Source organism: Vipera berus (assembly GCF_964194415.1).
Source record: "Vipera berus genome assembly, chromosome: Z".
Lineage (NCBI taxonomy): Eukaryota > Metazoa > Chordata > Lepidosauria > Squamata > Viperidae > Vipera > Vipera berus.
In genome coordinates, this window is record NC_138205.1 from 115,923,026 (window position 1) to 115,937,960 (window position 14,935).

Consider the following 14,935-nt stretch of genomic DNA (forward strand, 5'->3'; position numbering starts at 1 on the left):
AAAAGGGCTGATGTGGTTCCCATCTTTAGGAAAGGGAAAAAAAGGGTCCCAGAAAACTACAGACCAATCAGCTTAACATCAAGACCTGGGAAAATCCTAAAAAAGATAATCAAAAAATAGATCTGCGAAAAACTAGAAGCAAGCAAAGTTATAACTAGTACCCAGCACGGATTTGTTAAAAACAGATCATGCCAAACCAATCTTATTTCATTCTTTGACAAAGTGACTAAACTAATAGACCAGCGAAATACTGTGGGCGTAGTATACTTAGATTTCAGAAGGCATTTGATAAAGTAGACCACAACCTACTCCTTAGTATGTTAGAAAAAGCTGGAATAGACAAATATCACCACTAGATGGATCAGTACTCAAAGAGTAGTCCTCAATAGCAATATATCCACATGGAGAGAAGTAAACAGTGAGGTACCACAAGGTTCCATCCTAGGCCCAGTACTCTTCAATATCTTCATCAATGATTTATATGAGAGAATTGAAGGGGAACTCATCAAATTTGCAGATGACACCAAACTGGCAGGAGTGGCCAACACACTGGAAGACAAACTCAGTGTCAACACTGTGACAATGGATGTCAACGCTATGACAACTGAGAATTAGCAGCCATGTTACCTTTGCTTTTAGAATGCCTTTTATTGTTTTGAAGTTTAGATGTAGAAGGGGCAGATGGGGTAAATGCATGAGGGTTTAGTTAGCCATAACAACTGCAGCTGTGTGGGACATTGCTGCATAAAGTTTTGGCATTTTGCATTAATTGGAGCATGAGATTTCTGACAGCTGTTTTGGGGTGGGAATTGTAACTTGTTACTTTGTATCTGGGGGAGGGAATCTCAGTTTTGGGTTCAACTATGTAAGTGGTGATACTTTGTTTCCTGAATAAAATGTTCTTTAAGGAAGAAATATTTGCCTACAAGTTCTTTTAATTGGTTTCATCTATCGTAACCATGACACTCAGGATCCAAAAAGATCTTGACAAACTTGAACAATTGGCCCTATCCAACAAAATGAATTTCAATGTGGAGAAAAACAAAGTTTTACATTTAGGCAGGAAAAATCAAAGGTACAAATACAGATTGGACAAAACCTGGCTTAAAAACAGTAACTGTGAAAGAGACCTTGAAGTCCTAGAGGATGATCACTTGACCATGAGCCAGCAGTGTGCAGCAGCAGCCAAAAAAGCTAATGCAATCCTGGATTGTATAAACAGAGGTATAGAATCAAGATCACACGAGGGATTAGTACTGCTTTATAAAAGCCTAGTAAGACCACACCTGGAATACTGCAGCCAACTTTGGGCACCATATCACAAAAAAGACGTTGAGAGTTTGGAAAAAATTCAGAGAAGAGCAACTAAGATGATTAAACGCCCGGAGACTAAAACATACAAAAAACAGCTGCAGGACTTGGGTTTGGCTAGTCTAAAGGACTTGCGTTTGGCTAGTCTATCATCTAAAGACATGATAGCAGTATTCCAGTATTTGAGGGGCTGCCACAAAGAAGAGAGGGGTCACGTTATTCACCAAAGCACTAGAGGGCAGGACAAGAAACAATGGTTGGAAACTGACCAAAGAGGGAAGCAACCTGGAATTAAGGAGAAACTTCCTGACAATGAGGACAATTAACCAATAGAACAGCTTGCCTCCAGAAATCTGCTTACCAGTGAGGAATGTGTCAAGGGATTCTGTGACTTTACCACTATTTTTCATTCCCCTGAAGATTTGTAAGAGACCAAAACTTCTACTTTATAATTTTAAATGCATATACTTGATCCAGGTAACATTTCAAATTTGCTTTGATGATCCAACCTAATATAGGTGTAAAAGTTCCTTAATCAATTTCATATAAGTGCTTGAATGACATGTTATCCATATGAATATAAATACTTGATAAATCTATAAACAATCAAAATTTGAACAATTAAAGAAGTTGCACTTCACAACCAACTATAATACTTTTGCACTCAAAACACAAAACTCAATGCCTCTGAGGCTTCCCAATTCATAAGTGGATTAATCAGAAAATACTCATCATGTCTTTTAGAACCCAAAGGTACTTTTTAAAAGGCAACTGGACTTGCTTTGTTTTTGTTTCTTCTGATTGATTCTCCACCATTCAGTCAGAACTGAAGAAGTTTCCTGGATGAGAAGTGAAACATCTTCAAGCAAAAACAAAGAAAGTCCAGTTGCCTTTTGAAAAAGCACCCTTGGGACAACCATGACCTGGATGACTGAGAATCTCTGTACATATGTCTGGTAGAAGTTTGTGTCTGGGACAAACCAAGAGCTGGGAAACGTTTGCATTTTTTCCTGCAGTATGTGGCTTGCTACCAGGGTCCTTTTCTTATGTATTTCTGAAATATATACTGTATTAATCTGAACACAAAAAAATTCCAAATCAAAAAGCTGCATATTCAAAGTAAGAGAGGTCTCTTCTCCATAGCTTTCCTTACCTCTCTTTGAGAATTAAGCACATACTTTCACAAGTCTGCTCCTGGGTAAAACTATAGCTAGGCAAACCACAAAGGGAAAGTCTCTACCTACAGGCAGTCTTCAACTTACAACCATTCATTTAAAGACTATTCAGAGTTACAATGGCACTGACAAAAGACATGACCATTTTTCATACAACTGTTGCAGTATCCCCATGGTCATGTGATCAAAATTGAGACATTTGGCAACTGGCTCATATTTATGATGGTAGCATTTATGACGGCTGCAGTATCCCAAGGTCATGTGATCACTTTTTGTGACCTTCTGATAAGCAAAGTTAATGGAGAAGCCAGTTCACTTTGCAAATATGTGACTAACTTAACTACAGTGACTCACTTAATTAACTGTCACAAGAAAGTAGTAAAATGGGACAAAACTCATTAAACAACTGTCTCATTTAGCCACAAAAGATAGACAGTGTTTAATATTCATATGTTATGCATAGGTAGGGGTGTAGATCTACACGTGTCGTATATAGTATGTATATGTTGTACATAGCATGTTTAGGTGTGTGTCATGTATGTGTTCACTTTGAGAGCAGACAACTAAATTTCATTTTTGATGTGTGTCATTGTGTCCACAATAAAAAATGACAATAAAGGTTGCCCTGCCCTGCCTTGCCCTGCCTTGCCTTGCCTTAAATATTGGGCTGAATTGTGATCATAAATCAGGACTCCTTGTACTTGGCCTTAACTTCTGATGATTTTATAGATACATTCAGAGAGTTTTCTTGACAACAATAGGGAAGTAGCTTCACACTGCTTTCTTCCAGGATATAACTTTTTTACTTCTTAGTCTATTAAAGAGCGTTTGATTTTTCTGGTTATCTCTCTCAAAAAAAATCTTATTCTTTCATTGTAGATAAGGATTATTACTGAGACTCTACATTAGGGTCTTCCTTATTCCCTTTAAGACAAACTAGGTTCACTAAATCTAAGATATTCTAGAGGTTCTATAGAGCTTCCAAAAATAGAAGTGTCCTAAATGACCCAATCATTCTTGTTACAGATGGATTCCTAAAATATCTATTTATTGTGAATCTTAGAACATTTGAAACTTAGGTTAGGATTGGATTGAAGTAAGTTTTGGTCCAGGCACAGTTGGACATTCCTTTGTTTATAGGATTAATTTAGCAAGTGGTACTAGAGTCTGTTCAATTCATAAAAGTGTACAGCATATTAGACATATGGGATATTAAGAGACTACAGGTGTAGCAAGGAAAATTTTCCAGACAAAGTGCCAATCAAGAATGCTCAAGAGACATCTTTCTACTACAGCAGTTTTCTTCTTAAAAAAAAAGGTTGACATTAGCTACAGATTTTTTTTGCAGTGAACATCGCAAGAAACCTCTTTACATTTTTACTTTACATTAAAGCAGGAAACCTGATGAAAGATTTTTGCACAGGGCACAAAGGACAAATGGAAGACATCAAAATATTTCAGTACACAAAATTATTTGTAGGAAAAAATAGGGAAATCAGGTATAGGCACTTAACTTAAATATAATCTAACACAACTATTGAAAAACATACATTACTGTGGAGTAACTACTTTATAATAAAGGATTTAACTCTTTAGGTGCTCTCTCATATTACAGGTTTACAAAGAAGAAATGGGAGCATTAAAGCTTTTGTCTATGGACTGAAAGAAAAACCTCAATAATCACAAGAACAAAAGCATTTATTAATAAGAGAAATGATAAGGGTAGATAGAGAATAAAAGATAAAAATAAGGATTCTAAATTTAAAAAATGCTTTCCTTCATCCACTCAGTTGTCAGTTTAAATAAAATACATGTGATATTGAACCTTATCTACTTAGGGGTACTTATGCATGTGTGTATTCATTTTCTTTCATTATTTTTAGATGCAGTGTCAGCATGTGTATAAAAATTTCATTAATTAACCAATTAACTTGCAGTCTTTGTTTTGCCTGGGTTCCTATAACTGTGCTTTGAAATTGAAATAATATCACGTTGCTAAAGAAAAATACTTTTACAGACAGAATTAGGTCAAAGAAGAAATTGCAGAGGGACTAAACAAAAATGAAAAAAATGTCTTTGATGTCTCCCATTTAAGAATAACAATATACAGCAAAAAGTGCTTCACACCAATCTCTTTAGTCATCAGTTTCATTGTTTATCTGGAGATACTGAACCCAGAAAAATTATGATAGGTTGGTGGGAATAATAGCACCCACTGGGTGTCCGTATTTCTTGGAAGTTTAAATGATGCCATTAAATTAGTAGCCTTATTATATGTATCTGTTCATTGTTCTGTGGAGAAAGGTACAAAAGGACTTCTGCAATTAAATGATACAACCTTGTTAGAATAGTAGAAATCCAGAATCACTGAGAAAGCAATAGCATTTTAGGGTCCATATTTTTGAGTAAAATAACCTAAGAAAAATCTTATATTCATACTTTTGCAAGACTGTGGTATTCATTTCAGTGTTCATAACTAAGAAGCCATCCAGTTTAGGAATGTGGATTTCACTTTGCTTGTAAAAAAACGAAGTCAACTTCATGTGTATAACAGAATAGAGAGAGAGAAAAAATTGATGTACCTAAGTACTCCCATATGTGAAAATATGTATTTGAACAAGCAACTATGCTTATAAACCTAAACATGACCTAGAATTATACAAGGTAAAATAAAAAATATTCACTACATCACATCTTCTCCAAACTAATACAGCATATTCAATATAATAAAGGATTTTTTTTCAAAATAGTATTATGACCATCAGGTAGTCAACTCTGAAGTTTAGAGATAATGAAATTTGAGGATATATGTCTCTGTGTGTGTGCACACACACACACACACATAAATATATACACACACACATATAATCTTTAGATGTGGCAGTAATGGATTGGAGTTTTTCCTCAATAACACAGATTCTGCGTGCGTGCACACGGACACATACAAAATTTGTATGTCAAAGTAATTGAGCAAAAACTCCGATCAATTTATGTCACATGAAAAGACTAAGAAATCTTGGTGTAATTTATAAAGACTTCTGTTAACCAGGTAGGTTGTCTACAGTCTATTTTCAACCTAGTACGCCATGAAGCAAATCTAGAATTGATGAGAGCTTGTCTGTCAACAGTTGAATCAAGCCTCAAATAACCCAATTCCTGAGCTTTCTGTGATGCAATTTGGCGATTAGAGCAATGTAAAAAGATTAGCAGTTTGGCGATTAGAGCAGTATGAGAAGATAAGCAAGCCAATTTAAAACTGACAGTTCAGTGTAAGTTGAAGTATGAGTTCCCAAATGAAGCAACCATGCTGAAACATTCAAGAATGTCATCTTTCTAGCAGGAAAAAATGTAATACCTTGCGCTCGTGACTTCTTGTGCCACCAGAAGGATTCTGCTTCAGAAAGCCTGCTGTTGTGGACCATCTTGTAGGGTTTTTTCGTGAAGGCTCTTCTGAAGTAAAATTGGTATCGCTGACTGATAAGGAGAGGCCCACTAATGCTGGGTCACTGCTGCGCCGTACATGAAGTGGCATATCTGAGGAGATAAAAACAAAAAGAAACAGTGAGGCAAGACTTTTCCAACAAAGGGAGACACTCATACTATTCTTATTTGGAAACCAAATGGTTATAATATCCAACCTGCAGAATACAAGAAAGTCCCAATTACTTATCTAATGAAATCAATGGAAGAATACATTGTTCAAAGGCCAGAAACCCTGCTTTATAGGATCTAAGCAATCAGTGGGTGATGGCAGAATTAAAAAAATAAGTTAAATTCAATTAATACACTACTTTGTGTATTTAATAATTCTCCCCTTCTGTTGCATCAATTTAACTTAGCAACTGTTCAAAGTTACATCAATTATTCCAGTATAGCTGTTTAAAGTTACAACAGATCCCCCTATAACCAATACACACACACACACACACACACACACACACACACACACACACATACACACACACTTGGATATTTAGAAACCAATTAACTTTTATGGCCAGTTGCAGCATTTTGTGATTTTGTGAGATGATTTATGACAGTTTTTCTCATAAACCAATTTTCTCAGATGGTTTCCAGCAAAAAATGCCCATTCAAATGCACCGATACACTTAATGACCACAATGTTCACTTAATAACTACCATGAAAAAGATCATAAAATTAGTCACATAAGCCTCAACGTACAACCGCCATGACTTATGATGGAAATTCCAGACTCCATTACAGCCATAAATCAAGGACTACTTGTAATGTGATTATAATTTTTTGAGAAGCTTTGGGGCAATGACTCAAAGCTTTTATGGGTTATATACAATCCTGGGTTGGATTGTACTCCCTTTTTTAAGCACTGAACTTCCTTGAACAAACACTATGAAGTTCTGAATATTCCCTCATTCAACAGTTAGTCAAAGGAAGATATTCTAACCAAAAACAATCACACTGACCCTTTATAAAGTGACAGTGACTGGCATGATGTATCTAAAGTCCCTGGATGATTCTGAATAATATTTTCCCCTTCTAGACAACTGAGGAGAGTATCACATCATTTGTGTTTACAAGCAATTTGGCTCAGTCCTTATTCACACTGAAGGATGTATACATAGCTAAGAGCATGCTTCCATCATACTATTTAATTACTGTAGTGTATAGCCTCTAAATGTATAATAAACTTGGCTTTAGATGTTACAATCTTCCTTATGATTCCTGTCCCTAAAATAGAATATTATCAATATAATTTACAAAAACACCACAACAATCATCTTCCATGGGTAAATATTGTAGAACTGCAACAGCAACATCTTTCACTATCAGTCATTCATAAGCAATTTCTGGATCAGGTTATTTCACAAGGATTGCAGATTCAGCCTCCACACATTCAGCCTCCACACGCAGGGGGTTGGACTAGATGACCTCCAAGGTCCCTTCCAACTTTACTATTATGATTATGACATAAGGGAGAAAACAAAAACAGGACCTATTAATTGTGCTGCTCCTTTTTACAGTGGATCACCTTTTAGAAATAATCCAGGGGTTTAATAAATTATGTCCTGGAAAAATTAGGATATTTCAAAAATATTATGAGGCAGTTAGTCACTACATCTCTGCAGCATGTTTTTTTTAAAGTTATGTAAGTTGCAAAAATGGGGCTGGAGCTATCAGACTTTCTTACAAAGCACAATTTTACCTAAGCATATAAACTCAAGAGAGTTTGATCTTCTCTTTCCAAAGTTTGTTTAAGCCTCTAATAATCACAATTGATTTCATCTTATATTCTGCATACTTGTCTAACTTTGGGAGGACAAAACAATTGATGTTATACAGTTGTGGGCATTTATATAATACCTATTTTATTAGAGTAAAAGAGACCTTAGCTATGAACCATTATGTACAATGATCATAATCTTTTTCAAGCCCTTTTTAGACAGGACTATTCATGCCTTGATCAGGACTGAAAATCCAATTGTAACTGGCATAAAGACAACAGGGCACCATAGTTCCAACTATAAAGTTTTATATAAGCAAAGATTATTGCTACACTGAGTATTTATTGGATAGTGTGATACTGGGTCTTTTAAATTTATTTGGCCACACACAGCACCCAAGCAAAAACTCAGATCTCAAATATTTTACTTGGGAAGGGGAAAAGTAAGTGAAATAAAAAAATAAAATTTATTTTCACTACACTATCTCCCTGTCCTGCTTAAAAACCATATATTTTTATTGCACTTCAAGATGTTCAGTACAGGAAATGAACTTTCAAGAAACATGTTTCTAGCCATGACGGAAAATGTAATATAAAAATAGAACGTCTCTATGGAGTTCTCTGACGTCTTGGGTCGTCCCAAAGGTGCTTTTAAAAGGGCAACTGGACTTTCTTGGTTTTTCTTGAAGATGTTTTAATTTTCATCCAGAACTGAATAAGATAAGAAGTGAAATGTCTTCAAGAAAAATCAAGAAATCCAGTTTCCTATTTTAAAGCACCTTTGGGATATAAAAATGGAATAAAAATAATTATATTCCTGTGCAGGTATATTATTCTTACCTAACAGCATACAATTTATGTGCATGCAATTTATGAGATTCTTAAACATTTTAATCAGCTTTATTTTTATGTTCAAACCAAGACCATAAGTCTGTGTTCTTTGATGCATATTTCCATCAACTAATGCAACCAAACATTTGAATATAGGCAATGTTCCAAAACCAAAGTGGACTTTTTGAAACCGAGGGGTAATTTTTATATTATTATTATTATTTTAGTATTTGAGATCCATAAAAAAGTGTTAATGGGCCATTAGAGACTTTCAGACCATTAATTGTCCCAAATGTGGGAACATACTCAGAAAAGTTATTTTCTAATTCTTTTATAAAGCTACACAAGCTGTGCAAATATTGTTGTGCACTGTGTGAAGGAATGCCTATTTTTGTGAATGTTTAATGTGCTATCATTTATTTCCCCAGATGACCATAATTTAACCAATATTATTTCCCTTTTAAAAATCATTATTTTTAATTATTAAAAACCCCAAATGTTTTTAGATAAAAGCAAGGGATGTACGATGGAATATTTCGGACAGTTGAATGTGGTTTGTATGTATGTGTGTGTCCATGTGTGGGGGTTTTCTGGCTCCACATATTCTTTTCAAATTATCAGAAATATACAAAATTTTATACACATGACCACACTATATCTTACATTAAAATGTAATAATATCAGTTGTTTTATTCCCAATTTCCAATCTGTTTTTGCTCCAATGACACTCTTCCATAATGGTATACTGTGTGTGTGTGTGTGTGTGTGTGTGTGTGTGTGCACGCGTGCGCGTATTTATTTATTTATTTAATTGAATTTGCATACCGCCCTATTCCCATAGGACTCAAGGCGGTTTACAGAGCAGTTAGAACAATGAAATACAAAAAAATAAAATCAAAAATCAAATAAAACAATTAAATTCAAGCCCCAAAAGTAAACCTATAACCCAATTAAATTAACAACCCCACAGTCTGAACCGAACAGCTCAGAGAGCCAGGTTTTCAGGTCCCGGTGAAATGAGTGGAGGTCGGGGACAGTCCTAAGTTCCGTGGGTAGTTGGTTCCATAGGGCAGGCACACCCACAGAGAACGCCCTTCCCCTGGGAATAACCCACCAGCATTCATTAACCGGTGGTACCCTGAGAAGGCCCTCCCTGTGGGGGAGCACAGGACGATGGGAAGATGATGCTGGCAGCAGGTGTTCCCTTAGATAGTCCAGACCCAAGCCATTTAGGGCTTTATAGGTCATTATCAGCACCTTGAATCTCACCCGGAGGGCAACTGGAAGCCAATGCAGCTCGCGGAGAAGAGGTGTTACATGGGAGTATCGGGAACCTCTCATCACAACTCGCGCGGCTGAATTCTGCACCAGTTGAAGCCTCCGAGCGGTCCTCAACGGCAGCCCCATGTAGAGGGCATTGCAGTAGTCTAACCGGGAGGTCACAAGTGCATGAGTGACTGTGTGTAGGGCATCTCGGTCCAGATAGGGCCACAACTGGCGCACCAGGCGAATCTGGGCAAAAGCCCCCCTGGTCGCGGCTCCTATATGATCTTCAAAACTGAGCCGTGAATCCAGGAGGATGCCCAAGTTGCGAGCCCTATCAACGGGGGGTAACACCTCATCCCCTATTGTTAATGATGGAGAAAACTGGTCAGCCCGAGATGACGGTATGAACAGCCAGTCAGTCTTGAGATGAAGCCTGTTTCTCCCCATCCAAACCCAGACCGCCTCTAGGCAACAGGGCATCATGGCGAGGGCATCACTGGGTTGGTTAGAGGTGGAAAGAAAAAGTTGGGTATCATCAGCGTACTGGTGATACCCCACCTCAAAACCACGAATGAGCTCACCCAGCAGCTTCATGTAGATGTTGAACAGGAGGGGAGAGAGGACCGACCCCTGAGGGACTCCACAAATGAGAGATCTCAGGGTGGACCTTTGTCCTCCTGTCAACACCGACTGTGAGCGGCCGAGGAGGTAGGAGGAGATGTATGTATGTATGTATGTATGTATGTATGTATGTATATTCCTTTATATTGTGGCATTCCATCTCCATTTTTCCCCATGATACACTTATTAAAAAATTACTTCGGCATATTTGCAAGTCTGTTTATGTGTGAATAATGGAAGATTTAGAATCTAGTAATGGAATATATAATGAATATACTTCTTGATCCGAGTTCTCCATCCTATTTCCCAGTTCAATTCCTTCTAGACATCAAAAACAAAGCAATAAAAGTGATTTTAAAAATCCAAATCCTTATCCAGATTTGAATATGTAACTCTGCATATTTTTGCTGGACATCTAACTGCCTAATAACCTCAAAATTATAACATGTAAAAATAAATCAAAAGTAATGAAGCCTGTAATAATACATTCACTGATTAGCTAATGATTCCCAAACTCTCATTTGGAATTCCTCAAGAACAGGTGTTAAGTATAATGAAACAAATATTGCTTTGCTGCTTCTGAATAACAGAATAAAAGAGTTGGAATGGACCTTGGAGGTCTTTTAGTCCAACCCCTTGCTCAAGCAGGAGACCATTTCAGACAAATCTCTTCTTAAAATCCTCCAATGATGGAGCACCCACAACCTCTGGAGGCAAGCTTTCAAACTGGTCGAGTGCTTCTTCTTCAAGGTCCTTGGTGCTCTCTGAATTTGGTTGCCTCCCTGCAGTCACCACTTCACACTTCACCAAACATCATCAGTGCCAAAAGGGAGTGGGGCAGAAAGTCATTGGAGAACCAGAGCAAGCCACTTGTATATAAACTGAGAGCAAACCCCACTCTCCTACAGCAATGATGATGTTACCCAGTTGGGCAATGAAACATCTTTTCAAGTGTCTCTCTGCTCTCCCAAAAGATTTACGCATGTGGGTAATGAGAAGGTATGATGTAAAGTGAGTCTGCTGCCAGTTTATACTCCTCCCCTGAAGCTGAATCTATATTTAAATGCAAGTGCCGTATACACTTTTGCTACAGAAAAACCAATTAGAATGCCTAAACTGGGGAAACATAATGGAGTACTTTTTAAAAAGAGATTATTAAAAAATAGGACAATTGTTTAAAGCCAGAATTACAGTAAATCTGCGAGTGGATATACATGCACACAGAAATACACAATTTTATATAAATAAAAATATTGTCCCAACTCTTTATCACTGATGCTACACCTATCTAGGTTTAATCAAAATCATTAATATTTTAAATAAATCACTGAATAGGAAACTGATATGTTGTGAAAGAATCAATCAGCTTCCAATAGCATTTTTTTTCAAGAGTGCTTCTGGAATGAAACCGCTCAATAGAAATTCTTGGAAAATATATGTGGCAGGTGGCTAAAGCTAACGCTATGTCTGGAATTACAGGACTACCCTAAAGAGCATGTGGAGGATAGGAAGGAGTGTTTGTAAAAATGATCTTGGGAACCTCTAGGAATCAATTCTTCTCTTGAAAACCCTTTTCTGATTGTAGGACAAGAGCAAACACAGCTGGAGTAAAATGTATCATCAGTTTAGAGTCCCTGCACGGGCAAACACAACATTAAAGCCTTGGTGGAGCAATGGGCTAATGCCTCCTTAAGTAACACCAGCTGCCTGCAATTAGTGCAAGTTCGCATCCCACCAGGCTCAAGGTTGACTCAGCCTTCCATCCTTCCGAGGTAGGTAAAATGAGGACCCAGATTGTTGGGGGCAAGTAAGCTGACTTTGTAATAATGCCGCTTGGGTGTGTGTGAAAGCCCTAATAAGCAGGCATATACATAGAATGAAGGCTACTGCTAAGCTTGTAAGCCGCCCTGAGTCTTTGGAGAAGGGCGGGATATAAATGGAATTAAAATAAAAAAATAAATAAATCCAAGTCCAGTCTTTTGAATTCCATTGACACTTATCCAAGGCCAATTTAGCAATGACAGCAGTTAGCTGTGTATAGGCTTCAAATAAATCATTTATGCTGCAATCTACATGACTAATTCTGATTCTTTGCACCTAAGAGCAAAAACGTTCCATTTAGGAAGTTTTTAAACATCCAGATATGCTCATCTGCTAAAAGGATATCTACCAGAAATGGATTGTATTATTGAATTTTATTTACAGATCATTAATAAACTTCTCCCTTTCCCCCCTTACCCAATTACTCTTATAATTCCTACTGTGAACAGGAATTATTGTATATATTTTTGTTTGATTTTTTGTTTGTTCCTTCAAGTCAGTTTTAACTCTGGGTGACTGCCTGAACAAGTTCCTGCAGTTTTCTTGGCAAGATTTTTAATAGTGAAATATGCCATTACCTACTTCCAAGTGACATGTCCCAAGTCACTCAACTGGCTTTTGTTTAAGATGGGACTTGGCCTCATAAACACCCTATTTCTAGCCTGATGACTTAACCACTATACCAAAGTGTCTTCTCACTGTAAAATGCATTAGGTAAATGTTACACAACAATAAGAATGACAGATATAATCGCTGGTTAATTTATGTATTTCAGAATTATACTCCTTTTTAAAAAGAAATTAAAAAATGTACCAATTTATTTTACATAGTTAAAACATTAGAATAGGACATTGGTAGGCACGATGTAGTGTCACAAAATCCTGGATGATACCTCATCATATTTGATGCTTAAGGCTCCTTTGAAGACTGTATAAAACAGTCATGATCTCTAATCACAAGGCTTCAAATTCTCATTGGCACTAATGCACTGTAAATATTGATTTCCTTCTAGAGGCAAGGTGCATTTTAAATAAGCACTGAAAATGGTAAATCTAATCACACACTGTAAAATGTTTTTTTAAAAAAAACAAAGAACCAGAGGAGAAAAATGAAATGAAATGAAGATATACTAGGAATTTAAATATCTTTGAAAACATTCTCAGTATTATTAACTCAAGAAGAGATGGATAATGAAATACATAAAGAAATTTTGAATGGACATGCCAAAGAGTATATTTTGCTAAGAAAGCTGTTACCCCTGCTTCAAAGTATAACAGAAGCTAGATTGGCAAGATAACAGAACGAGATACCAAATAGAAATAATTTCCCAAGGCTAGATAATGATTATTTTTCAATGCTTTGATGTACAAAGAATTTTACAAAGAGCAATTATGTTACATCTTACTGTTCTTTTGCAAATAAAAACAGGGCCTTTCTCAGTCATCCAGGTCACAGTGGTCCTAAAAGTGCTTTTTCCTTGAAGACATTTCACTTCTCAGTCAATAAGCTTCTTCAGGTTCTCAGAACTGAAATTCTCAGAACTGGAAAAGCTTCTTGGATGAGAAGTGAAACATCTTCAAGGAAAAACAAAGTCCAGTTGCCTTTAAAAAAAAACACTTTTGGACACGGCCTAAATCACCACCCCTAGGATAAGAATATTCCTCAGTTGATGCCTTCTAAATGCATCAGGAATTCTAGGAGTAAAATTCCCAATTGAACTGTTCAGCCATCAGGTTGTAAGGTAATTTTTTCCATGTATCTTAATGTAAGCTGAACATTAACAAACCGTTTTATACCAGTCAACTGAACCTTCCAAACAGCCATTTGTGTAAATCATCTTTGTTATTTCAGCAGAATTAATATTCCAAGGATCAACCTATAAAAATATTTTAAAGATTCAAAAAAAGAATACGTGGACAGATATCCAGCTGCCCCATTTAATATGAACTTTCAGATTCTTCATCTTGCTTTATTGGCATTTGATTTTTAACTGAAGCTGAGGAAACTGAACTTAATTCTACGTTTTCAAATGCATCCATATCCAGCTTGAGCTATATACCACCAAGCATACTCAATCTTCTTTTTGTGACCTTCTTAACACTATTTTGACTGAGATGCCAAAAATTCATAAGATGATCTAGTCAGCTTTTGGCTTGTGCAAATATTCTTTTATGGGTATTTCTCTCTAGTTTAAATTTCAGCCATACATCTGACAACCAAGCAAATCAAATTCCTCACCACTGTTTCCTAGGTAACCAAATATAAAAACTGGGCAAAGTAAATATTGTGAAAACTTTTAGCAATCTAGCTGGCCAGAAAAGATATAAATGTAAAACTCATTTTAAAGGACCATTTTGAGTGGAAAAAGATGTCAATTATACCCAAATGTTCATTCAATTTCAATGTATATTATTTACATCAATGTACATCACTTGCATAATTATGCAATTATAAATATTACATCCCCCCCATCATTAGCATAATTTCATAACTGACACAAGTGATAACAAAATGTCAGTGACTTAATATTATGACATAAATTGGTGCAAACTACTAAGGATTTTGTCCATTATTTTGTGATGAGGTCAAAACCAAACCTTTATATGCTATACCTAAAGTCTGCTAAATGGGAGTCTCTTCAAGACAGGCTTTACCATATACAGATAGTTCTTAACTTAGGACCATTCATTTAGTGACCGTTCAAAGTTA

The 14,935-nt window shown here is 36.4% G+C and overlaps 1 protein-coding gene across 5 annotated transcripts in view; it reads right to left on the reverse strand.

Moving 5' to 3' along the window:
* The window catches only part of PARD3 (par-3 family cell polarity regulator), a 663,866-nt gene that overhangs the window by 368,597 nt on the left and 280,334 nt on the right, over positions 1-14,935 (reverse strand). For all 5 annotated transcript variants that reach the window (XM_081345247.1, XM_081345245.1, XM_081345244.1 and 2 more), the window contains exon 4: positions 5,842-6,020. In XM_081345247.1, coding sequence (XP_081201373.1) covers positions 5,842-6,020 — 179 coding nt within the window. The remainder of the gene's footprint in view (positions 1-5,841; positions 6,021-14,935) is intronic.